The sequence below is a fragment of the Phalacrocorax aristotelis genome, chromosome 10 (genome assembly GCF_949628215.1).
Source record: "Phalacrocorax aristotelis chromosome 10, bGulAri2.1, whole genome shotgun sequence".
NCBI lineage: Eukaryota > Metazoa > Chordata > Aves > Suliformes > Phalacrocoracidae > Phalacrocorax > Phalacrocorax aristotelis.
Window position 1 is genome coordinate 23801076 of NC_134285.1, and position 26521 is coordinate 23827596.

At 38.9% G+C, this 26521-nt stretch overlaps 1 protein-coding gene across 4 annotated transcripts in view; it reads right to left on the minus strand.

Moving 5' to 3' along the window:
• The window catches only part of CRAMP1 (cramped chromatin regulator 1), a 50047-nt gene that overhangs the window by 17932 nt on the left and 5594 nt on the right, over window positions 1–26521 (minus strand). For 2 of the 4 annotated variants that reach the window (XM_075105847.1, XM_075105844.1), the window contains exons 3-10: window positions 19980–20173; window positions 18144–18297; window positions 15893–15976; window positions 13137–13185; window positions 5229–5314; window positions 4355–4478; window positions 3171–3252; window positions 879–2144 (exon numbers count right to left, since the gene is read on the minus strand). In XM_075105847.1, coding sequence (XP_074961948.1) covers window positions 879–2144; window positions 3171–3252; window positions 4355–4478; window positions 5229–5314; window positions 13137–13185; window positions 15893–15976; window positions 18144–18297; window positions 19980–20173 — 2039 coding nt within the window. The remainder of the gene's footprint in view (window positions 1–878; window positions 2145–3170; window positions 3253–4354; window positions 4479–5228; window positions 5315–13136; window positions 13186–15892; window positions 15977–18143; window positions 18298–19979; window positions 20174–26521) is intronic. The other 2 variants (XM_075105845.1, XM_075105846.1) reach the window with 2 other exon arrangements.

Genomic DNA, 26521 nt, shown 5'->3' on the forward strand with positions numbered 1-26521 from the left:
AATAGATTTGCATCCTATGCTGGAATACGATGCAAATGGTATCTTTAACTCATTGTATTGCTGTTACAGGAATTCAGTCAGATCTGTTGAATTCAGTGTCTTTTTGGTCTTTGAAAGTATGTTTTACTAAGTTTCATTCAGTTTCACAAGGTGGAATTGGCTGCCCAGGTATCATAGAGGCAGATCTTAAATACTGGTTACAACGCACAAGAATGGACTTGATTTCCTTCTCAGTTGTTTGCCTGAAAAAAAAAGATGTTTTTCTGGGTCTGCTAAACACCTATCCTAGAACTTTTACAAAAATCACTGTGGCCAGTACAGTTATATTGGCTATGCTATCCCAAAGAAATTTTTTTCACACGTCGACTTAGTGTAACTTGAACTACATAAATATATTGGAAATTAAGGGCTGCAGTTCTCACATTAAGCTCATCTAGGCTCCCTTTGTTGTCTGGGCTCCATTCCCCACAAAAGGTTGGACCAGATGGTCTTCCAAGGTCCCTTCCAACCTGGGCTGTTCTATGGTCTGTGAACTTGAGAGAATAAAAGGCACCTACCCAGCCTAACCTCATGACTGATCGCTTCAGTAGTCACATTAAATGTTCACTGTAATACCACTGAGACTCAGAGCAAACCAGAAACTAAAAGGTGGTGTAAAAACGAAATGAAGCATATGGAAGAAAAGTCCACTCTGTAGCAAGCTACGTTGTAGTTTTGGATGGGGTTTTTTTTGTTGTTTGGGTTTTTGTTTTTAAACACAGCAATCTCCAAGTTCTTGACAAGGCTGGTCACTTATTTACTATGAAAACAGGACTGGACAACTACTCCCCAGATCTAATAAGAGTTTAGCATCTGGAGCATGAACAAGAGCTACTTACTGTTTTGGGATTGACTTCAGTAGAGATGAGTTTTAAAAGGCAGTTTAGGAGTCTCTGCTTGTGAAAGGTGGTACATGCAGGAATGGAACTTGACTCAGATGTTTGCTCCCTGGCTTCCTGGGTTTCTGGCTCCAAGACAGCCAACCAGTCATATTCCAGCTGCAACTTGTTTGGTTTGCCCATCATGAGGTAGACTTCAGCCAGCGTAAGGCTCTCAGAAGTTCGCAGGCTCCATCCTTCTTCTCTAACCTGTTGAGAGAGCCGGCTTGGGTCATCCTTGAGAGACTTTGTACTAGATTGTCCCTGAGGTGGAGGTGGAAATGAGGAGCCGAGCTTCTCCTGAGAATCCTCCATTACTGTGTCTATTATATCCTTGGTACAAGCATCAGGCTGCTGGCCCTGGCTGTGGCTAGCCTGAGTTTCATATCTGGACGGGCCACTGCCAGGTGAAGCCACACCACCTCTCGGTAGCTGTGAATAGGAGTCAGATGTCTCTGTACTCCTCCTGCTTGAAAAAGCCGCAGGAAAAGTATCACCAGCTGCTGGAGTAGAGTCTTTCCCATGCAGTCTATTTGTGCAAGAACATTTCTCTGGGACGATCAGGTCCTGACAGGACTTCATGTACCGTGGGAATGGATCAAGCAGAGAGAGCTCCTCCACATCAGGGATCTTACCACAACCACAAGCTGTGCTGTATGATGGTAGCACAGTTGCTTGGTCACTCGCCAGGGCCTCCCTGCCCTCCACACAGAAGGGCACTGAGCTCAGCTTTTCATGGTTCCCTCCTGGATCTTGAAGTCCAGAAGGTGGTTTTTGGAGAGAATTAGTGATGCCAAGATTTGAGGCTGTTCCTTCCACCAAGCCAGACTCCGGGATGCCATCTTCAGTGCTTGTAGAAACTTCAGCTGTGGGCTGAGAAGTTCTGCTTGACTCTGTAGTGCTCTCCACTCTTCCAACACCCTTACCTTCTGTTCCCCGTGTGTATTTTAGCTGTCCCCTAGCTGTCCCCTGACCACTCTGTATGCCTAAGATTTGTGCAGGGGGTAGTAAGTGAGAGTCTTTCGTGTTCTGTTTGCATTTGCCAGTTTCCTGCCAATGTACTGTGCAGAAAGCCTTGGAGTGGACCACTCTGGCTACCCCAGGCAGTGGAGTGAGTGTACAATTCTCTCCTGGAAAGAGATGGAGCATCACCTTCTCCTCTGAGAAGCTGCCTCTTGTTTCTGAGTCTCTGGAGTCTTGAAGCTGCCGTTCTTCTAGTGTTTTACGCTAAAAAAAAGATGTGTCAAAGAACACAACAATCATCTGTCCCTTCCAAAGAAGCACCTGATAGCCTACTTCTCAAGTTAAAACAAAACAAACAACCAAAAGTAGCTGATCAAGGACATGTTCTCTATTCAGCATAGATATGAAGATTCTATGATCACGAATTAAGTCCTTTTGTGGGGATAAGGACTACACTGAGGACCTGCTACAAGCACAAACTAAATCTCTCTTCCAGACAAACTTTGCTTCACACACCACTGCAATTGTAAAACCCCCAACAAAACCAAGCAAAAACCCCCAACGTCACTGGATAGCTAAACAGACTTCCCTTTCTGTGCAGTAACCTCTATCTTACACGTTTTGACATCCCTCTAAGTTTCAAGTGCTATGGCTGCTACTTCTTCCAGGCTCATATATTAAAAAGAAAAGCCTGAATTAAAGGACTAAAGAACAGGATACAGCATACCAGACAACAGAATAGAATTTCTGTTAACTCACAAATCCTTCTACTTCATGGATCGAAGTTCAGAGGTACAGATATCTCTAACATTGTATGGCTCAGACAGCATATAGATACATAACAGGTAGCAGCAGCTATCTAGACAAGAAGCTTAAGCCTTCATTTGGTGAAACTGAATAAAGCAAGTTTCTGTCCTTAACCTCTCTGCTCAAACTGGAAACAAAATCATCAGTTATTATCCAGGCTTCTATGGTGGTCACCCATCCATAATGAACAGACTAAGCGTGTTGTTTAAGGAAATGAAATAAAGACAGGGAGCTTCATTTATTACTAACTAGCTTTTCAGGGGATCAGAGTAGAGAGGAGTTGAGGTACAAGTGGAATATTATGGCATTTCCCATGAAAGGCTCCATTAGTGGTGCTGAGAAATTGACCTCTACCTTTACCAAGCACATGCTGATAAATTTATGAGGTAGAATCACATTTCCAATGCAGAAATGAACTTACAATAGGAGGGGAATTGTTCCCAGGACACAGCATACAGAACAGACTAAGCAGAACAAGGATACAATACGCACTTCATGGAGAGCCCACTTCTGCTTCAGGAACTCAATGAGGCTGGAGACCTTCCGATGTAACTCCACAATCATCCTGTATGCAAGACAAACAAAGTGAACGAACAGAGGAACAAAAAAAAAAATAATCAGCAGTTCAAGTCACAGCCTTGATGCTACAATGGGAATTAAGGGAAGAAACTGGCATTCTGCAATACAAGCACAGAGGACACACCTACCACTCCCAAGGTCTAAGAAAAAAAAAAAACAGGAAAACAAAAAACAAGTTATCCTGCAACTTTAGAATCTAGACAACTCACAACCGAGAAAGATCTTAAAGCCTATCAGATAAATCTGATTGCCGTGACTCAAGATACTAACTTCTCTAGAGTAAAGAAGATAGGAAAAGATGGCAAGATTTAGCTAAACTGCAGACAAGGCACAACTCTACCACATGAAGTATAGAGAGGATGAAAAAAAGGTACATAGAAAAAAACCCAAATATTTAACTTTTTGCTCTCAAAGCATTTTACAAAATAAACCTAATGATAAAAATCTTCATTCTCTTCTCTGCATGATCTTTGGTCACTATACTGAACTACTGTCTTTGAAAGAACAATCAACATCACAGAGGTCTCGTATTTTCCGCCCTGAGTTTTGGACTAGATGTAAGTGCTAGGATGAACAGCCACTGATGACACTGAAACATCAGCAACTATATTTTGCAGGGAGAAGATTAAGCTACAACTACCCTCCTGTCTGCTAGTACCACTTTATTGCAGTTGATGTGTTCACAGTCTTGGTGCAGGCACCTCTGACCACTTCCCCCCCGCTGTGCCTCTGTCTCATGGTATATTCCATACAAATTTTAGAAGAACTAGTGCTGCATATCTCCATTTTACTTGCACTCTGCTCTCACAACTGGGTGTAAACAGCACAAAAGTATACTCATCTCCAACCCTAGTAGTTCCTATCATTACTCAAAAGAACAATGGTAATCTAATTTTCAAGTCTGGTAACTCATGTTTACAGCAATAGCCTTCAGAAAAAGTACATTTAAGCAAACTGCATTAATAAAGATGAGCTTTGCCCAGTGGCAAAGAGAACCCTGAAGAACCCTGGAGAGAGAGGAAGATTCTAGAATACTGCTTATGTATCTCCCTATTCTATTCTGAGCACCACAATCAGTTCTTCATTACCTAAGCCGTGGATTCTGAGCAAGACTCTGTACTCGAGCCCATGCATGATTATTTCGTGGCTGCAACTCCACAGGGACCTTGAGAGGAAGACGTACTGGCTTCTGGTCCTCTTCATCACTAACGCCTGAATGAGACGAAGTACAAAGGACATCAGTCAACGCAAAGGCAATTCAGTCAGAACACTATATGCTCAGTTACATGAAAAAAAAAAAAAAAGCATCACAGACATCAGCATCACCTACAGACTATATAGGTAGCTCAGCTTCAGCAGTGGAGCCTGCTTTGTTAGATCATCTCCTGTTCCAATACGTTTTTTTTCCCCTTGGACACTGCAGTGATACTGGAGCTTCCAGATGAGCAAGTAGTGTCAAAATCAGTTGGCTGGGGACTTTGAACTACAGTGTTTCAGACCTTTAAATTGCACTGATTCTACTTATCGGGGGTGGGTGGGTGGAAGCCATTAAAAAAAAATTTAAAAAAACACATATAGCTGAACTGGACTAAGTAAAAGTCTAAAATGCTCAATGCTAAACAATGTACTACTGCTTATTCACTGGCACAGGGACTAAACTTTGCATATAGTGAAAGCACAACTGGTGAAGCAGTAGCGATCTTGCCTGGTGTAGCTATTTCCTCTTCAATTTAGCTAGTGACATACTCCAAGACTTAGAGAGGTGAGTGGGTCCTAAAGTTCTTGGGATTATACAAGCAAACAGGATAAGCAAGACAATAGGGACATATCTGTGCCCAACAGAAACGTGAAATGGCAAAAATTCCCCTGCCAGCGATGTACACATCAAAACAGGCCTACTCTCTCTCATATTCTTCTGACCATATGTTAAAAACCTTTCACGTTCCAGCACCTCTTACTTACCATCTGGATCACAGAGTTTCTTCAAAGCCCTGCACATTGGAGCTTTGATACGAAGGTTTCTGCCTTTGTAACGAACAGTCGTAGCCCTGAATACATTGAAAGAGAAGTGTTTACAGGCACAATCAGCAGAAATTTGTGAACATGTACATATTAGGACAGTGTTCAAGACAATCATGGCTATAGAAGAATAAAGAAATGTAAAGGTTTGCAGTGCACATTCACAACAGCATTCAATCTTTTCTATCACTTTTCATTATAGCAATACTAGTCTTATGACCCTCCTCTTCCAGACTTTCATGAAACACTGGGCTGTCCACTTAGAGAGGGACTGCTGTTTTGTAAGTGGACCAGAATTATGTTACTTTGGTTGAAGAGTACCCTTAGAGACAGCTTCTTCATAAAAGACAAGTAGTTTTGCTTTAGTCTCCTCTTTATACTCCAAACTCTTAATTATGGGAAGAAAGTCTGAAGTTTTTGAAGTCTTCCATTCTGGAATATCAAGACCACACCTGTTGCAGAAATGAGGTCTAACAGCTTGCACAGAAATCTAAACAAAGTAACTCTTACAGTATGATTTCCTTGGCTTTTAGCTTCAATACCACACTAACAGCTATAAAGACCCTTCAAAGCAAGAGGCCATTTTTGTCTTCACACAGTGGAAATATTTGACTTATTCACTCAGTCAGCCCTGTTTTCTCTTTAGAGACTTAAAGGGCAGGATTGAGACTAACAAAGTTACTGATGGCAGTATTTACTACCTAATACTTTAAGCAATAAGGATTACCTAGCATAGAAGCTGCAGGATTGAACACAAGTCCTTGCACGTAAAATGAAAGAAGTTACAGAGAATATTCCTACAGCAAGAGCTTATTTTTTCCTATGCTGTAAGGAAGACAACATCAGGCAGAAAGAGCACTTGCCTATACTGCTGAAAGGAAAATTCACAAAAGAGCAGCAGAAGTGAAGCCAGACCTGAGAAGATGGAGTTGATGAGATGAGCAGCTCAAAAGTTTCAGTTACTAAGCTGTGAACTTCTACAGATTCAGAATATCCCAGGTCTGAAAGGGCAGATTTCCTCAATCTGTACTGAGCTACCAGAAGCTAGAGGGCATATGTTAGCCCTCTTTCTAATGAGCTCTGACACAGAAATAGTGATGGCTCAACTAATGGAAAGAGAAGGAGGCTCTGAAGTGCTGAGGAGAAACTAGCAATAGTGCTACTTAAGGAAAAATAAAAAGACCCAAGAGCTACTTGCCTGGTTTTAAATAGTGCTTCCTATTTCCACATCTACAACAGCAGGCAACACTACAGCTGCTGTAAAATAAGCATTGTCATTACCTTCCCTCTTTTAACTTAACCCAAACTTGAGTTGTTGGAAACTTGAACTGTTTGAAGAGAGTGGGTCCCACCAAGTACAGCAGTCAATCTCTGCCAGTGGAAAGACTCTTAGAGGAGGACATGGTAACACTTGTGGATATCTAGTCAATGACGTAAGGTTAACGATGAAAGGTAAAACTTCCCCCTGGTCATTACAATAGACAATCTTAATTCATGAGGCTCAATATTCTCTTGTCATTATAGTTGTCGTGGTTTAGCCAGCAACTCAGCCCCACACAGTCGCTCGCTCACTCCCCCACTGGTGGGATGGGGGACAGAATCAGAAGGGTAACGCTCGTGGGTTGAGATAAGAACAGTTTAATCATTAAAATAAATAAATAAATAAATAAAAACAACAACAAAAATGCAATGGAAAGGAAAACAACAAGAGGCACGACACCGCGGGGTCGTGATCAAATGATGAACCACCGAAACAAACCACACACAACGCAGCCGCTCACCGCCCACCTCCCTGAGCCGCAACTGCCCCCTTAACATACTGGTCACAGTGTCGCATGGTATGGAATGAACATGCCATTGGCCAGTCGGGGTCAGCCGCCCCCACCATGGCCCTGCGCCTCCCAGCCTCCCACTGACACTGCAGAGCCACTGCAGAGCGCGGGAAGCTGGAGAGGTCCCCGACCACCATAGGCACCACAGTGAAGAGAATTAACCCCTTCTCAGCCAAAACCAACACAATACTGAAGTGCAGATATGATTTTATCAGAAAATAAGCATTTTTTAGAAAATAAATCTTCTCAAAATAAGTTTAATCACATGCAGCTAGCACCCTCATTTTTTTAATGTGTAAATAAACCAGGTTTCAATACAAGTGAGGACAAGATCAGTATGAATCAACCCAAACTTGAGTTAACGTGAAGTTAATGGGGACTGCAGTGTATAAAGACAGAAAACAACTACAAATTCTGCTGGTCTCAAATTCAGCTGGTCAGTGCTTGGACAACTTCCCCCTTGGGTCTGAATCTTTAGGTAGAGAATCTCTGCTCTTCTTCGTGAGCCCAAACTTTGCTCTCAGCCAGCAGTCAGAAGCAGCAGCGTGGCATAAGAGTGCCTGGTACAAAACCTGAAGGATTTGGCAGAACCTAGAGAATTTGCAGTAAATAAGAACTCTAGGTACACTTATTTGCCCAGTGCTTATTATTATTTTTTCCAAGAACAGTAACTAAAAAAACAGTTGAGGACTAAATGTCTTCAACTTTTACTATAGCTCCTAGAAATCTCTTCCTGTTACATAGTTTTGTGCTAAAGTAACACATCCCCACGATTCACAACAAATACCCTTTGCCTTTAACTACAGGGATTCAATGAAAGCTAAATTTACTCTATTACCATTAATGCTGCTCATCACAGTAACTAATTTTATAGAGCTCATGCTGGGATGATAGAATGCACCCAACTGCTATAAAACGCAAAGTCTAGCATTTGATAGAACAGTTGTCCGGAAAACAATGCTGCTGCGCAAACATGCCAAAATTATTGTCTTCCTTGTTCTTGCAAGGAGTTAATTAGAGCAATCAGAACTGCTGTAATGATTTCCTTACTTAGTGAAGACATGCCTAGGTGTTCCCTCCTATACTAGTGGAAAACAGTTTCATAATTAAAATATACCAACACCTAAAAGATCAAGTGCAGGAACTGACTAACGCTAGTATAATTAAATTTATGGGATTTCCATCAGGTGCACGTGGAAAATGGTATCAAGCCAACTACAAATTGCTGAAAGAATTTGGTGAGCTAGCTTTTCCCGCCAAGAGTCCATTTATCTAATTGAGCACTCTCTTCTTCAGTGGACATTACGCATGTGTTTGTTAGACAAGTAAGAACCACTGTAAGATCATAACGTTTTGATGCATTGTAAATGCGTTTTTTTAATGGTTTGTAAATCAATTGACCTTTCTCTTCTGCCTATCTAAGGCAGGAGCCGGACCCTCCTGGAAAAGCCGAGGGTGACAGTATGTAGGGACGAACTGGGGCTCAGTAACGTGATGTGTCACCTTTCCTGCCAAAGACAATTATCACCAGTCTTTACCAAGGCGGATGGGCCACCTATACTTAACCCAGAAAAGGAACATATGTAAGTTTATATATGTTCAATAAATAGCCTCACACAAAATCCTCTAAAGCCAGTGAAAGTAAATCCCATAATGCAATGCACCTTAAAACAGGTTGCTAAATTTCAAATTTACGCTATTTCAAGACAGGAAATTCTTTTGACTACTTCTGTAAGCTGAGACTCTCCTGCATCTTGATTTAAGCTAATGGAACACCTTTGTATCAAATATGCCCCTGAATTAGCTGCATGCAAGTGAAGAGTGAGACACAACATTTTTTTATTATTATTATTGTAACTTTGACAGTGTAAGGGTATAAGTGAGAAAGGGTTTGTGGAGAGAAACATTATTTCTTCTTAGATTAACAGATATGACTGTATAAACCAGACAAGCTTTGTGGAAATAGTTCCATCACATCACTTGACAGTGACTGAAAGAAGGGCCTGAATGCTCAAAAGATGATTTGATCCACCTAGAAAAGCTGAGCTAATTTCATAAAAAAATAATAAAAATAAAAAAAGCGCTGCTATTAATTTTTCATATTTCTCTTAAACAGACGAACTAGATGGTAATAAAGCATTTATTGAGTCAGGCTTCCTGGAAGTTGTTCCTGATCAATTTGTCTACCACCTGCTTGGCTGCACCTTGGGTTGCAGATACTCACTATCTGTTACCACCACAGATCAGGTCACAAATGAAAAATGGATCAGCATCATAAGCTCCTGCCTGCATTTGTATCTGTGCTTAGAAGGCAGAAAGGGGAAGAAAAAAAAAAAAAACAACACCCAACCAACAAAACCTAGGATAAAAGCCAGAAAAGAAGTGTGAAAAACATATTAAGGAGAAAATATTTAAAAGTAATAATCTAGGAGAAAAATCATATTGGAGGAAAGAAAACAAATGCAGAACTGCTGATAGCCTTGAAAGAGGAGCAGGAACTACTGTATACCCCAAGTACTGAGTGAGAATGGCACAGTCTGGAAGTTAGCAAAGTACACTGTTCAGTAGATGAAGAAACACGAAACACAGAGCACACATGAATCTGACAAAACAATGTTAAAAACTTCACATGGAAGCTTTCTCCCTGGTACTGCAGCACTCTTCCAAATCTACAGCAATCAATACTTTTATTTCATTGTTCCCTAAAATACACTTCAGAAATAGCATCCCAGCTCTCTAGATTCAGGTGTTCTGCTTGGAGAGTCAGGAGTAATTCCCTAATTTCCTTTTCCATAAAGTATGATGGGCTTCAAACAATCTAGGGAGAGTCTAAGTTATCCTTTAAACTAATATAAAATTAGAAATATTTAGAGACTGTAGTTTCCGAATTGAAATCCATGGCTGGCAGGCTGAAAAAGGAATAGTTCTACTAATGTAAAAGAAAAGCACAGTAAAAAGGAGACAGCTGGCAACAAATACTCTTAGCTTAAAAACACTTATTTCCTTCTTTTCTCTTACCTAGATCCTGGATGTTTCCAAATGCAGAAAATGGTAAATCTTAAAAAAAGTTATTCTACCGAATATGCATTAAGAACTACTAGTATAACTTGACACCAAGAGCATATTCTGCCTACTTAAAAAGACTGGTTTTGTGTATGAATTTTTTTCAGGATGAACCGCTATTTTATTATCAAGATTTTTAGGGAGTTAAAATTCCCCTCCAGCATGCCAAATAGCTTTTACAAGGAGAAACGAAGGATTGCTCCCACTCCACACAAAGCACACCCAGGAACTGAACCAGGCAGATCAATCAATACATGTTAGAAGTTCCTGCCTTTAACGGTCTGTCTTATTTGTGATATTAAGAGCCTCTCAGGTTGAGGGGCAAAAACATATATGCTAACAGACACTGAGTAGTACTGTGCTTTAACTGTTGCTTATTTACAGTATTTCTTTAATTATGTGTTTGTTGTGCTTTGGTTGTTTTTTTTTAACTCATCCACAAATCCTACAGATTTACAAAGATATCAAAAAAATCTAATTTCCTCAAATGTAGTTTTTTATTAAACGTAAAGATTGTTGCAAAACCTAAGTTAAATAAAAATGTTTCACTCCTAGAAGTGAAACAAAACAAAAAAAACTTGGTTTAAGCTTATTTAAATGGGTTTCTGAGCAGTTCTGATATACTGTCATAAAACTTTGTTTGTTGTTATATACCCTAACCACACAATCCAGTGACATATCGTTGCTGTAATAAAGAACTAGCAACAAAGGTCTGGACAGAAAGTGATTCAGATTTCCTGTAATTTCTAAGGGAGCTTTGTTTCACAATTGTCCTGCTTAGTGCTTCTGAAAACTTTAAGCAGCTCACGTGGGCCAGCGTTGACATGAGTATGCTGAACTACTCAGACCAGTTACAAAAGCTGACAGAACAATTCTTACCTTCCCCTTGCATTTATAAACATCTAAACTTTGGTCTATTTTCTAGAAGATTCCCAACTCATTCAACTACAACTGTACCAAAGGCTATGGTCTAGCCTGATTTTACATGTTACTGAAATTCTGAAGACAAGTGCACAAACGTATAGCAGTGAATGGCCTAACTTCAATGACCAAACAGGGACATTTCACACAAAGATTTTGCCATTACTTGGAATAGCCAGCTGAGTAAGTGTTCAGGCACTAGCATCTGTGATCTGGGTTATAAACTCAACTAGGAAGATTTAAAATATGGTTTTCTTAAGAGCACCTCACAGGGTCATTTGGTTTCCCACACACCATGTTAACTATTGCATAAAGCCAGAGATGACATGTAAGAGAAGCAAAATAAGCACTGAATTAGAATGTACAACTCCAGGGTCTAGAGTTGCCCTGCAAAAAAACCTGCCAGGTAGCTCCTCACATTCTTAGCTCTCTTGACAATTAAATGAGGCTAGTGATCCTCTCCTGAACCAGGTAAACATCAGAATAATGCACGTTCACATTCCCTACTTTTAATCACTTTGGATTCACTTTCACTCCAGACTTTCAATGCAGTGACAAACCTTATAAAGCACATTGCACTCGGAGGAAAAGGAGGAGCATCACACTTGAGAGAAACACATTAGGAACCGAAAAAAAAGAACTGCTTAAAAATTGAGGGGGATCACAGAATTTTAACATCACTGAGCAAGATGGAAGTTTTAATTTAATGGGATATGCGCAATGTATTTGCTTCTGTGATATGAGGCTGCTCTCCACATACAGGGAATTAATTCAGATGGTGTAGACATCCACGTGGTAATGAAGACGAAAATGTCAACATTGTTTCTCTGCGCAGTTTGCTCCTTCTCGACTGACAAGGTTTACCCACCAAGTAGAGTAAGAGATGCAGGTGAAAAAGAGAAGCAAAGATGTGTCCTCTATCTGGTAGACAAAAAAAGCCTATGCAAAAGCAACTATTTCTGAACTGCCTAAGAATGTTAATATTAGGTACACTTCAGTTTTTGGGAGGAAGACTAGCATTAATATTTTCAAACGCAGAGACTCCTGATTTTCTTAATTGTACAAAATACAAACCAAATGGCAATTTCTTTTCTAATTTCAAACTTAGCGGTTAACAAAAGAATGAACAAGTAACTTGATAAATAATCATATTCAAGACCTGCAACACAACAGCATACTGTACAAAGTGCATGTCCCAGGAGAGGAAAGGTTAATAAACTGTAAGGAACTCATTTGGAAACTCTGAACAACAGAAAGGCACAATACGTATCCATTTTATGTATGGTAAAGATGCAAACTCAGCAGCTGCTAAGTGTGGAAGCTCTTCTCCTGTTTACAGTAACCGCTACTTCATCAATTATTTGTCTGTTACAATGAAGCACCCTAAAAGCAAAAATGCCAGAAGTAAAGAGGGATCTGTGACAGACACAAAAATAATACTGTTTTCAAATCTCTCTTAAAGGTGTGAAAAGCCTATTTAAAGACATAGGATAAGTCAATGCCTGCTGAGTGATGCCTGCTTAATGATCATGCTCCTTAAAATAATACCCTTTGAAATTGCCAAGACCGAACCCCCAAAACGCATAATTCATTCTTGAAGTTAAAGAGAATACTCATTCTTAAAGTCAAGCAGATGCAGAAGTGACTGAGGGAGGAGGGCTGAGGCCTACGGTGTACTCTAAGTGTGGTTTCATATCTGAAAGTCAGGACACATGAGCACTGTTGACAGAACTGTTTAGAGATGAACTATATTCCCTACAGTCAATTATCATAGTTATAATGCTGTAACTTCTCTAAGGAATTCTCATTTCACTACCTTCTTGAACTTCACCCATCGTTTCTTACTAATAGCAATTAATGGCTTCACGGAACAGGGAGAAAAAAAAACCATACAGAACAAACTAAGAATGGAAAATGTCAAACTGCAGCCCTAAGAAAGTAAGAGATGCCCCCTAAGACTCTGGATAACAAATTCAACAATCAAGCTGCTGAACAAGCGCAGTTTTAAGAGTTTCAGGAATAAGCTCTTACTTACCCGGCTTGAATGAGTTCATTGAGTTTAGCTGCATTCTTGTCATCCATACCTTTACATGAAATAGAATAACACAGTGAATTAGGATTTAAATTGGTATAGTCTTGACCTTTTTTTGTATCTGCTCGGTTCTCAAAGCTATTACCTTTTATTCTCACACAGGATTAACGTGCATAAATGTGTTATAATATACCCTTTCTGAAAAGTTTCTATTTTCATAGTGTGCAAGCTTTTCATGATCCTGCCATGAAAATTACATTTTACTCATGGATTAAATGACCCTAGTTTAGGTGCTACTGTCACCTTGGGTTGCTGGGTGTTAGTCTGAAACTGCAATATTAAAAAGAAAAGCTTCCTCATCTTCCTGCTCAATCTCCGTTGCTAAGGCAGCACGGCGTAATGAAAGAGCATCAAGCCCTCACAGTGCTGAATGCAATAAAAAAAGTAAATAAAAATAATAAAATGCACACGTAGCCCACATTTTATTTCTATGCATTATAGAGCACATTTTTAAATGGACATCATGGTAACTTGATTTATATTCCTTATGACAGTTAGGCCCAGGTCTATTTACTGAACAATTAACCTCCCTCTGGCAACACTGAAAGTGTTCCTGACATACTTTCATGTCTCAACAGCTCTACGTAAGGCATCTCAGTTTCTGGGAATATTGGGATTGGGGGAATACCACGGGGCAGGAAGAAGAAAAATAATAATAATAAAAAAAAAAGCAAAAAAAACCCCTACTTTCACCAGCTGCAGAGCAGACCTCTCACAAACTGGGTGGAGAGGCTTGCAGCTTAAGCCTGTTTGGTCTTGGAGACTAGAATTTTCCAAGTAACAGTAGGTAAAATATGTAAGCAAGTACCAAAGTTATAAAAAGGCAGAAGCACAGAGTATGCATGCATTGCCATGGTGACTGCGTGAAACCTTATCCCAGTCATAGCAAGGAGGGTCTGTTGATGCTTTTAAGACAAGACGTGGATATAGGGCAGAAACACTAATACTGATTACTAACAACGCAGTCTGTCTTGCCTCTGCACCTTGTCATGAAACAGTTCAAAATTGCTTCTCCAAGATGTATTAAAACAATGGAGATCTTCGAAGAAACAGAAGAGAGTCAATATGTACATTCACAACAGTCTCGTTCATGACACATTACAATAAAAAACCCAGGTAAGGAAATAATATAGTAAAAAAGAAAACAAACATCTGCCAAATACTACAATTCATTAGGAATTGTACATGTCCACTCATTAAATCTTTCCTGTCTTTTGCACTTTGTAACTAGTATGACTCTACAAAGTATTTTGAGGATTTACCATGCCTCACAAATTAAGCAAAATTTGTAGAAAACACACTATGATATAACATTGACTCTACAAAAAGCTTGAGGACAAATGACAAAAATCCACAGATAAGAAGGTATACGTGCACAGACTAGCACATACCGTGCATGTTCCTCTGCCCATTCTCCAGTTAGAGCTCTCACTAGTCTGAAGGCCATAAAGACCACTTGAATCATATCCTGGGCTGCATCAAAAGCAGTGTGGCCAGGTCAAGGGAGGGGATTCTGCCCCTCTACTCTGCTCTGGTGAGACCCCATCTGCAGTGCTGCATCCAGCTCTGGGGTCCCCAACACAAGAAAGACATGGACCTGTTGGAGCGGGTCAAGAGGAGGGACACAAAGATGATAAGAGGGATGGAACACGTCTCCTATGAAGAAAGGCTGAGAGAGTTGACGATGGTCAGCCTGGAGAAGAGAAGGCTCTGCGGAGACCTTATGGCAGCCTTTCAGTGCTTAAAAGGGGTTATAAGAAAGATGGGGCCTGTTGCAGTAGGCCACGGGGAATGGTTTTACAGTAAAAGAGGAGAGATTCAGACTAGATATAAGGAAGAAAAGTTTTATGATGAGGGTGGTGAGACACTGGAACAAGTTGCTCAGAGAAGTTGTGGATGCCCCATCATTGGACATTTTCAGAGTCAGGTTGGACTGGGCTTTGAGCAACCTGATCTAGTTGAAGATGTCCCTGCTTGTCGCAGGGCAGTTGGACTAGATGGCTTTTAAAGGTCCCTTCCAACCTAAACCATTCTACGATTCTACGAACATGGTAGTAAGCCTAAGCTCAGATATCTTGCCAATGCAACCAATCAACTTCCAGAAAATGGGGGAGCGTATGTATGGCATATACTCATCCATCTACACTCATCCTTATTGACAAAACCAGCCTCTGGGATTGACACAGTCGGAATGCATCTTGGTTAGCCAGTACAGTTGTTATTTCTGATTATGATTTGTCATGCTTTTTCATCTTGAGGGTTCAATAAGTAAAGATTTAGAGACTGACTTAGAGAAAGGCACCATCCCCAATTTTGATTGCATAGGCAGAAATAATTGTTGGTGCAAATGATATCATTTACACATTCCATTGCTTAGTTTTCAAGAATAATAAAATAAACAGATAATCACATACATTTACCTGCCATCTATGGGTATTACATGCACTGCATTCCACAGATAGCAAAAGCTAAAGAAATCTGTCAAGGAAAAAAGGGGGAATAACGCAACAGACTAAGGAGGTATTTTTATTCTTAAATACTTCTAATGAAAACATGATACCACAGATTACTGAAATAGAATACAGTGAACACAAATTCTGAGTAACTCAAAAGTGAAACTGTACTAGCTATTGCTTACTTGAAGGGCAAACACTTCTGATTCTACTATATAAAAATAATTTTAAGTCATTCATACTCACATCCCCCAATCTTTTTCCTTAGTTCCCCATAGCAGATTAAGCCATAAAGCTCCAGGGAGGATTTTTTCAGCCCTTGAGAAAACACTGAAAAGCAGAAAAAGTGTAAATGAGATGTAGATTGTCACACACAGAGACATTGCAGATACTCATTTCAACACTGAAAATGAGATTTGTATTTTCAATTAACAGACAAACACCTCACCAAAGGTAAGGCTAAGTTGTGTTTCAAGAAACACTATAATGAGATGAGTTCACCAATTTCCTTTTGGTGACTTAAATATCTGGGAAATTATTAGTTTTTAGATTGCAGAAAAGACAAAGCAGCTTCCACAGAATTGAAACAAATACGCAACAGTTTGATATGCAAAATAAAGCTAATTCCTAATAAAGCTAACTCTACATCACTTGTTTACAATTTCTAAAGGGCATGTCCAGATGCTCTCAAGAAAATGCATACAGAACTCTTTCTTATATGAAAATTAAGAAGTAGGTCTGAATTTTCCAGAAGATAGAGAATGTCTTCAGTGCACATGAATTCACCTTACAGACTAAATGCAAATTCTAGATTCTAAATATTTATATGAAGAATTGCACACATTTTATTCACCTTTACAGGGTTTTCTTCTCCTTTCTCACCAACACACAACGTGTGTATTATTACACATGATGTGTAATAGCATCATTATTGCTAATAGATCCCAAGAACTATGACGGCACGGGAAGAGAGTCTTGTGATTTACAAATCACATGAAAATATTTATTCTTGTCTATACGTCAAGAATTCAGTTCTCTGACTTGCGGGCTCATTTAATATCAAAATCCAGACATGCATATTTCTACCAATACTAAAGCTATGTCAAACTACTGCACTAAGTCTTCAATTCCTACAGCCAATGAGATTTCAGACCTTACAGGTACAGATACAGAACTTTATGTTATCCAGAAAACAGATGAAGTTGCTCCATGACACCTTTTGGGTTTTTTTTAAGTTCTTCTCTACTGTGTTTGCTGTAACATTTGTTTTTAAATAAAATACTAATAGCTTGTTTCATTTTAAAATGCTGCCTTGTTTTGAAAAAGGAACTCAAAAATACACCTTATAACAGGTGTTTTAGATGCAGAAGTCCCCCTTAAGATAACCTAATCTCAGGAACAGACAAAACAATTTCGTACAAGAGACTCTATTGTACACTATTTTTGCTTTCCTTCAGCTTTTTTCTAGTTATATCTATTTCTCATTAATGAGTTATTTTCAATTTGAGAGGCTCTGGCCACAAATCATGTAGATGACCTTCCTATCTAAACTTTTGCTGATGCTAAAGAGAGTAGTTAGAAGACCAAAAAATTCAACCACCATGAAACTGCCATGATTTATTCAACTTAGCATATAACACTGGAAGGGTAGGAAAGCCCTAGAGACCCCTACTTGATCAACAAGCTAAGGGGAGAACTGCCATTCTTCATACCTTAAAAAGAGTCAAAAGATCTGGGTCTTAGTAAAATCTGTTCACTCTCCAATAGATTTCTTTAATCTACTGTTCAGATTAGGCAAATTGACTTGAATTGTCACTGCCTGTTACTGAATAGTATGCATCTGATAAAAATCTATTATCAATGATCATATATTACTATTATTGTTACAAAACACCACTAGTAGTTCGTATGACTTCCCAATTTAATTCATTTCATTTAATTCAACAAGCTGGGGAAGAAAGGAGAAGAATGGGAAGAGGGGATCATGGCACCGGGAATCCTAAGTGACTGAACCGACAATACAATTTCAGGCTTATTTATAGTGTGAGCCAATATTTCACTGTTTACACTTGAATGAGACTATTTATTTATTTCTACCTTCCTCTAAGAAGTACAAGTAGTGCTGGAGTCATTTTGGTTGATGAAGTCATGCCTGACTAACATTTAGGTACCTATCCTCCAAGATGTGCTCTTCAGAACAAAAAAATTTCCCTGAACCTGACTTTTCCCAGTATTAGTAGTAGTATCAGCATTTATTATGGCGTGGTGAATTGATATAGAAGCAGTGATACAAATACCAGTTTTGAGAATTATTTTTCAGAAAACATGAACCTCAGTATGGCCACGGTAATAAAAATAAGACATGTTCACAGACCTCCTATCCAGTATTTGTTCTCATCTTCACCATTCCTAGCCTCCATGATGGCACGAAATGGCAGGACTCCAACCCTCACAAGACTGCGAGCTCTACACTAAGCCCATTTCATTGCATACTAACCATTATCAAAGTCAATGTACTTTGAGATCTTGTGCCAGGTGCGGTAGTAGAAATGGCGGACCTGTTCCTTGTTCTTCACCATGCTTGCTGGTTTGCCTTTTTTCTTGTATTTCAGGGCAATGTTGTTCTGGATAGCTTCAAAGTCCTTCCCATGCTGAAGAATAAACAAAACAAATCCAAATACTCAAAATGAAACCTCTATTTTGTCATAAGACAACTTGAACAACATGAGTGACTTTGGGGTTCTTCCTGGGAAATCAGATTTCAACAGTCATAGAATTCTTGGGTATCAGAACTCAACAGCACAAGAATAACATTGGTTTCCTTTATTTTATATAAAATGTATTATAGATGCCAAATAATTTATTTTCCAATTTCTTGAACTGTTTCAAAATAAAAACTGTTAAGTTGCTAGCAAACTTTTGGAAAGAAAAAAAAAAAGAAAAAACCAACCAACCAAATTTTAATCATAAATGTACTAAGTATGAGAACTGAAAACACCAATTTTCTCACTTACTTTCTTACTCAAGCTTTATTTGCTTTCCTCTGCATTTACCCCTCTCTCCCTCCTTCCTCCATTTCTGACTAGGGTGAATGAAAAACCTACTATATTTAACAACTTCACTTTTATTTACAGCAAATTTCATGTTCTAGTTATCAGGATCACAAAATTTGAGTTTCAGATGAAGAAAAACATTTTTTAAAATAAGAAACTTCTTACAGAAAACACATTTTTACACTTTAGGTCATTCAGAAGTTTATTCTCAGGGTAAAAATAAAAATGAGATACCTAAGCGTCTCTTTAAACCTAGCCAATTCCTATAAAATCCTTGGCATTCAAAAGAGGAAAATTTAATTTTATACACATTAACACTGAAATCCTGTTACGACAAAATTTCTTAGTACTCAGAAAAGGTTGGAACTGATTTAAATACAAAATGCAAAAAGCTCTTTTGAAATGTAGTGACATAAAATGAATGGAAGTGGGGGACCAAACGAACTGAGTCCCAAATCCATCTTAGAGCAAGTTTTAAAACTTTTCCCTCAGCATTCAAAAAAAAGTTTTATTTGAGTGACAAAGGGACTTAGAAAGTACATGATTCCCAGGAATATTACTGCAAGTCAGAGGAGTTAATAAAAGAAAACAGTGTTTAAGTCTTCAGTTTGCCCACAAAATAGATACACATGAATCATGCCTACCACGGAAAAAATGTATTTTTAAGAAGATGCACACATGCAAAGAAAACCCACCACCATTTCTTTTGTCTTCTCCTTTAGTATGTATTTTCGTAACAGAAGTGCTCTTAAAATAATCCTAAGAGCAAGACGCTAGGAATACATCATATAAATCATATGAGAGAAAGGATAAGCTGCTCTAACTCTTCTTTGTCTCTCAGCCCTCATACAAACCTTATGGTCGAAGACTAAATGCAGTGCCTAGAATTCTCATTAGAACAGAACATAGTCTCGTGTTTGCTAGTATTACACCATAAGTGTGTTGCTTCTGAAAGTTAAGATGGGGATGTTATTGATTTATTTCTCATTTGAAACAGAACCACAACTGAAAAATAATTTAATTATAAGTATTCTTGAATAAAACTCACAAATATTTCCTGTGTATTTCAAAACAAAAAAAAACCCTTGACACTTTTGAAATGTGGCTTTGATTGACAGCTGGTTTACAGCTACTTGTACAGACATATAAGCATAGACAAACAAATGCATATGTGTATGCATGCATTTTGCTCCTGCAAATCTGAATTGAATCAACCTTCTTTAGGAGCATCCAGATACTAAGCAAAGCCATCTAAGCTTTTCATTATCCTCTAAATGTACCTCATACAGTCCCTCGAAGAAAGTATTTTTGTCCTCTGTGCTCCACGACTCCCACTGCCGTCTGACCTTCTTTCCTTCCTCCTTCTCTCCAGCTGAGGAGCCCAGGTTCCTTGCTGCTGACTTGGAATTCCCAGCAGGATTACTGGGAGGAATTCCTGATGTGCCACCCGATGCAGTTCCTCCATTATCTGCTGCTGCAAAAAAACATGACCAGAGTGGGTATTAAACCAACAGGAGGATTTATTGATAGAGATAAGTGAGGAACTCAGTATTTCTTCCTCTTCACCACTCCCATTTGTATCAGGTTTTTTTCCCCAAGATATTTCACTGAAATACAATAAGCAAATAACATTTTTTTAAAGAAAAAATCTGAAAGGGCAAAAAACAAGGGGAAGGTTTCAATGGCTGAATTTTCTATTTCAAGAGATAGGATAGATAAGCAGGGATATGCCAAAGCAACCTCTAAAAGACAGCGTGGTCTCTGGTGTGCTCTGCAGTTGACCCCTTGCAGCTGAGGGGAACTTCTGAGCAATGCAGAACATCGATGTGACCAGAAAAACAAATTAATGACCGTGAGAAAATATATGTAATTTCACATCCTTGTCTTTGGTCTTGATCCTACTGCCTCCAAAATTACTGTGGTAGTGAAAGGACTAAGAGACATCTACTTTAGTTCATCACATGACAAGGGATCAGCATTCTCAAGAATCTGATCCCCAGTATAAAGAGCACTGTCTCCGACAGCCCATCGGGGACAATTGAAGGTATCCCAAGGATGGTAAGTCCCAACCCCTTCTCCTTCCCCAAATCCTGGCTTTTGGAAAAAGGCACAGAAGCATAATCTTGATTGTACCTTTATCAGTTATCGGCACCCCAAAGAACATGGATCAGAAGAAAGATACGAAGTTCAGAAATACTAAAGTGAGAATAAAGCCTGATGGAACTAAGAGAATTTGCCATTTATGCAAGTAGGGGACAGGAAGAAAATGGGATGGAGAAACTGCGGGAAGTGAGAGCTACATACAATGCTGTAAGATTCCATCCCCTCAACTTAATTCAGCTGGAAAAGCCTCTCATTTCTTTTAAATTGCCTCTGAAACTTAGTTGTTCAAAGACATTTTCATCAACAAAAACATTATCAACTAACCTTAAACCTGTGATTTATTCAAAACAGAAATCAAACCAAACATCATGCTTGGCTTGACTCTGTAACAGATTATCAGAATGTTAATCCAGAAACCAGGGAGACCTCCCCAAAAGCACACTAATTTTTTTTTCCACAAAAACATAACCATTCTCAGTAACTTACATTTCCAAAATATATTCTCTTCAATTTTGCTAAGTAGTATTATTTAAGATCTGACTGCCTTATCAATGCAGACGTGTACTTAATAAAACAGAAATCTTTTAACATCAAACATATCGTAAGCATTTGAAAGTTAATGTTTCTTTTCTTTCTAGGAAAGACTATTTGATCCTTTCCAAGAAGATTACTGTCACCACAGGGAAGCATGTATGGCAAAACATGAAAAAAGAACTGGACATCTAGAAGAAAATGCACTTAAAAACAACTTCTCAAATAAACAGCTTCTCTATATCCTAAAGCCTCCATCAGCCACTGATAAAAAAGTTAAGCAATTGCATTCTGTTACTGTGAAGGATAACCCTTTTCAAAAATGAAAACGTTAGAGAAACCTGAGCACTTAATAGATGGCCAAGAAGAAAGCAAACAATATTAAGACACAGAATTGCTTCTTTATTCGCAAATGCGAGATTGGAATATCACAATTCACATGGTAAAGAAATACAGATCTTAATATTTAAAATCCTTGGTCAATAAAGGGGAATTCAAACACATCAGTCCTCGATCTCAATCTACAATCTTCTGTTGCTACTAGCTTGCAATGCAAAAGTTGTCCTTTATCAAGTCAGCTACAGGATTCTATTCCAGGGCTATTATTCTGCTCACAGAACTCTAACTTTCTAAGAAATCGTTTAGGGGAACCACAAATGCGGGGTTTTGTTGGTTATTTGTTGGGTGGTTATTTTTTTTGTTTGGGGAGTGGGGGTTACATCACTGTATACATACGCAAGTAAGTAAAAACCTGAAGTCAGCTGCTTGAAGTTCAGATCTTATGAAAGATTTTCCAAAGACTGTACAGTACACTTGCTACACATGAAGTTTTCATTACTAAAAAGCATAAGAAGCAAAAGTGTCAATGAGAACCTTAAATTCTAATAAGACTATGAAGTTCAGTAGAGTTCCTCTTAGTTGTATGTAAAAAGCCAAAATGAACAGAACAGTCTTATTGAGGACATGCTAACGAATCCACTGATTCAACTTCTACAAAGGATATGTAGCTCATAATTGCTCTTTTGTTCCTTTATATCTACTTACTATTCTACAAGACAAACTGTAGTCCTGGGCAGTTTATCACAGTCCTTCTTATTTTAAATGCAAATAAATTACTATCCAGACAACTGATTAGAGTATCATATACGAAGATCTAAAAATTCTAATATCCTGTCACCTCTACAAAGGTCTTATATGCCATTTAATTCTTCCAGGAATAAAGGAGTTCACTATATCATCCCTTTGCATAAACTTTCTTACTACTGTGCACAGTAATATTTATCATCAGTTTACCACAATCCACTCTAGAGTTTACTAGATTTTGGTAAGGCAATGGAATGCAGTATATTCTAAAATATGGTATTATAAACCAATTCAGGCTAAAAGGCAAAAGCAGAAATAGTCATACATCATTAAATTACATCCCATAAATTCCTTCTTTCAAATCTACTGTATGAGATTCTTGTAACATACAAAAGAGCCAACAAGTTTTCATTCCCTCACTAATGACAGATGATGATGATCATTAATTCTCAACAATAGATTATTTAAAACTTAAGCAATGCATTAAAACAAAAAGGTCCACTGAGGCTAGCTGTACCATTACTGCTGCAGAATTGCTGGAGAGAAGAAGGGGGCTTACTCTAATAATCTGCTTAGGTGCTTGTTTTAGAGTAAAATCATTTATAAAAGGAGATCACTGCAGATGAGACAAAGACAAGATGGCCATTCTCACTCTGTCCACTTATCCTGCGTCACTCAACCACTGGACTGGACATCCACGCAATTTCAGCTAGGGCAGTTCCTTCCCTTTGCTCCAGGATACAGTGGAGCACCAGCACCTGCACATGAGGTACGATGCAGCAAGTTTGGATGCCTAAGGTCTCAGCTTTTTGACTTGGCTTTCAACCCTCAGTCTGCAAAGGCAGCAGGTTTTTGTACTTGGTATTTGAACTATAACCCCCAACAAAATCATGGAGAACTCCAATGTTTCAGAGAAACTTATTAATTCCTTTTATCCAGTGTTCTCTACGCATTGGATGCCCTGTTATTAGAACATCATCTAGCTGTGAATGGCATAACATCATGTCAAACTACATTTTCTGTAGAAAAAGCTCGCTTTGTAGTTCTAAGCAAAACAAACACTTGCAAAAATGCATGTAGAGGGATTTAAAGACTGCAGATTAAAAATCTGATATGAAAATGACAAACAATGGAACGCTGCGTGTATCAAATAATGGAATCACTGATAGCATCGGTGTCTTATGGCTACAGCCTTCCAGGCTCTATGTAGCATGTTAGTGTTTGCTTTTCAGTTCTCCATTGGCAGCTCTTACATGCCAGCTGATTCACATCTATGACAGATTCCATACCCATAGAAGCTGGAATTCACAGAGTTAATTCCCACTACACCCATGCATCTCAACTCACAGGCTGTTTCTGTTATCGCCATTCTACAGGCTTAGCTTGCAAAAATCTCAACTTCTTCAGGAGTCACCAGTCAACTGTAGGTGGAACATCTATCGGGGAATACCTTCATAAATGAGATGGCACTTTCAGACTCCTGCATGCTACGGGCCAAATGCAGAGCGTTAGGAGACTAAGCTCACTCCCCAAAGCGCAGGATGCGAATACCAACTTGTAACATGCCAGAAAGTTTCCTTCTGAACATACTTTCTTCTCTTTGGGATTCTACAGGAGCCAACAGCAAGGCTAAACTATACAAGATTACCTTCAAAAGTGGTTTCGGTAAAGATTGCCTTTAAGGAGGCCATACCAGAAAGCACCTCTGAGTGACTAGGTGTATTCTTAAACCTGCATTAGTGCTCAGCAGTCTTATGAAATGTACATCAAAGCGCCTGTTGCCAACAGAGCTGGGTAAGGTGCTATGATCTATACTTTCCAGAAAGCTTCAAATGCAACATAGCAGAGCATTCCTCAGTGAGCATTTACTCTTTGATTTTAATGAAAAAGCAATCAAAGACAAAATGTCCAAACTTTCCTTCTGATCATTCATTTCTAGCCATGTATCTTTCTAATGGCAGATACCACACCATAGACTTAAGTAAAGAAATTAATTGGGTTATCTCATCGAAAGTGTGCGCTTTGGGAATTTCAGTGAAGCCACTTGCTCTGTGGAAAGACAACCCAACAAAGATGCAGGCTGGATCCAATTTGCTTTCGCCTCCAAGAACTGTAGCTGAGAAGAGAACACAGACAAGAGGGAGACAGACACACTCCATGCAAGTCATTGTTTCTGTTTGAGTACTAACATTACAACAGAAAAACAATAAGTTTCCACCTTGTATGCCTCCACAGTAAATAGCATGGGCTCCTAAGAAAGGTAAGTCTAGGACAGCTTATGCCATATTGCATGGTTATACCATGCAGTGTTCTTGTTATGAATTAACATCCAAAGTTTTAAACACAATACATAACTGCCCTACAAGGACACAGACTAGTCTAGCTTCCTCTACCTCTTATTATTTAGAAGATTTGCACAACCAAGATGTAGCTGAATGTGTTTAAACACATACAGTGTCAATTATGAACAGGAGTCTACATACAAAACTGTACCGAAGGCTTGCTTTTCTACAGATAGTATGTATCTAATACATAATGCATCAAATGCAGCACTATCTGAGCTAACCAGGCATAGCTCTCAAAAACAAACATGGTTTATTATAAATTTGGTTTCTCCCCCATCTCCAGTAAATCATTATTCTCTTGCTCTTTCATTAGAAAACACCCATAAAGCCTAGTATGAAGTTCCATCTAAACCAGGTGGCTGTGCAGCCTGGCAGGCACGCACCTTTCAAAGTTCAGTACCTACTGCACAGGGCACATGAAAAAATCCTCCTCTTGTGGTGTGGGATGAGATAACGTGGAGTTCCGGTCCTGATCCACTTACAAAGGTAAGGGGGAGGGGAGAACTGGGGTAAATGACAGGGCAAAGAATGAAAGAAAGCATGTCAGGGTAGGATGGAAGGTGAAGGACCAAGTGTAAATGAGATGGGCAGAATTAAGGATAATACTAGAACAAGGTACTGTGCCAGTAGTCATTCATGCCCTAAAGAAATAATGCTGGAGGAATGACATTTCGAATGAAGGCTACAATACATTCTGCAGCATCCAAATTTGGGAAGCTACAACCAAATCGTATCAAGTACGTACATTGGGTATCTTGGTACGTATACCCTCTTCAGAGGAGAGGACAGTTGTTAATTTAATTTACATGCTACACGACATGCAACTTTGGTGGGCTGAAACAAACTGGACTGCTTTCTAACAAGTTTTATACGGTGGCAAAAGATGGAACATTTTAATTCAATTAATGGTTTCAGCTGAATAATTTTTTCAAGCAAGACCCGCTTATTACTGCAAAACAAATCCAAGTACTTATTTGGGCCATTCTACACATTTTATGAATAAATCTAGAGCAACAGCATGAAAGACATCTTCAAGCTTCAGCTTATGACTATTAGACTTTGTTACTATTTCCTCCTGACTTCATTCTGCATTCAGAAAATGGATAAAAACATGGAAATAGGAACACTCTACTCTAGTTCAAACTGAATCTACATCACATGATGTCAACGTATTCTGCATTTGCTTTCATCAGTGTGGTCACACCACAGACGTGTATTCTAACCACTCTCGCTTCATGGAAAGAAGCCCCAAAACACACCTGAAAAGCTGTGCTCAGCAGCCATATGGTATATTTGTTTGAGAAGTAAACTCTCAGAAATACCTCTTTTTCAGCAACCTTACATTGGTCTGCTGCCTCTCCCTCAGTGAACCTCTCTGCTTTTGAACTCTCATAATAAACTGCCTCCACCCCGCTATTCCTTCAAGTTCCTTCTCTGATTTCATGCAAGTTACTTTAAGACTTACTTCCAAGCATTCATACTTCATTCATTAGTTGAGGTGTAGTTTACTTGTAAATACAATAAAAAGATGACCAACATTCAAAAGTAAGACAATAATTTTTTTAAAAAGCACAGATTTAGATATTTGTGCAAGAAATCTGATAAACCTTTCAGCAACTCAAAATGGATTGGCTTTTTGAAGTGAAATAGTTCTCCAACTTCATGTTACTATGCTACTTTCTATGTAATTTTTCACCCTAAACTCAAAAGTGCACCTTAGTACCCAAAAGGCAAGAGAGAGAACCCAAAAATGCAATTAA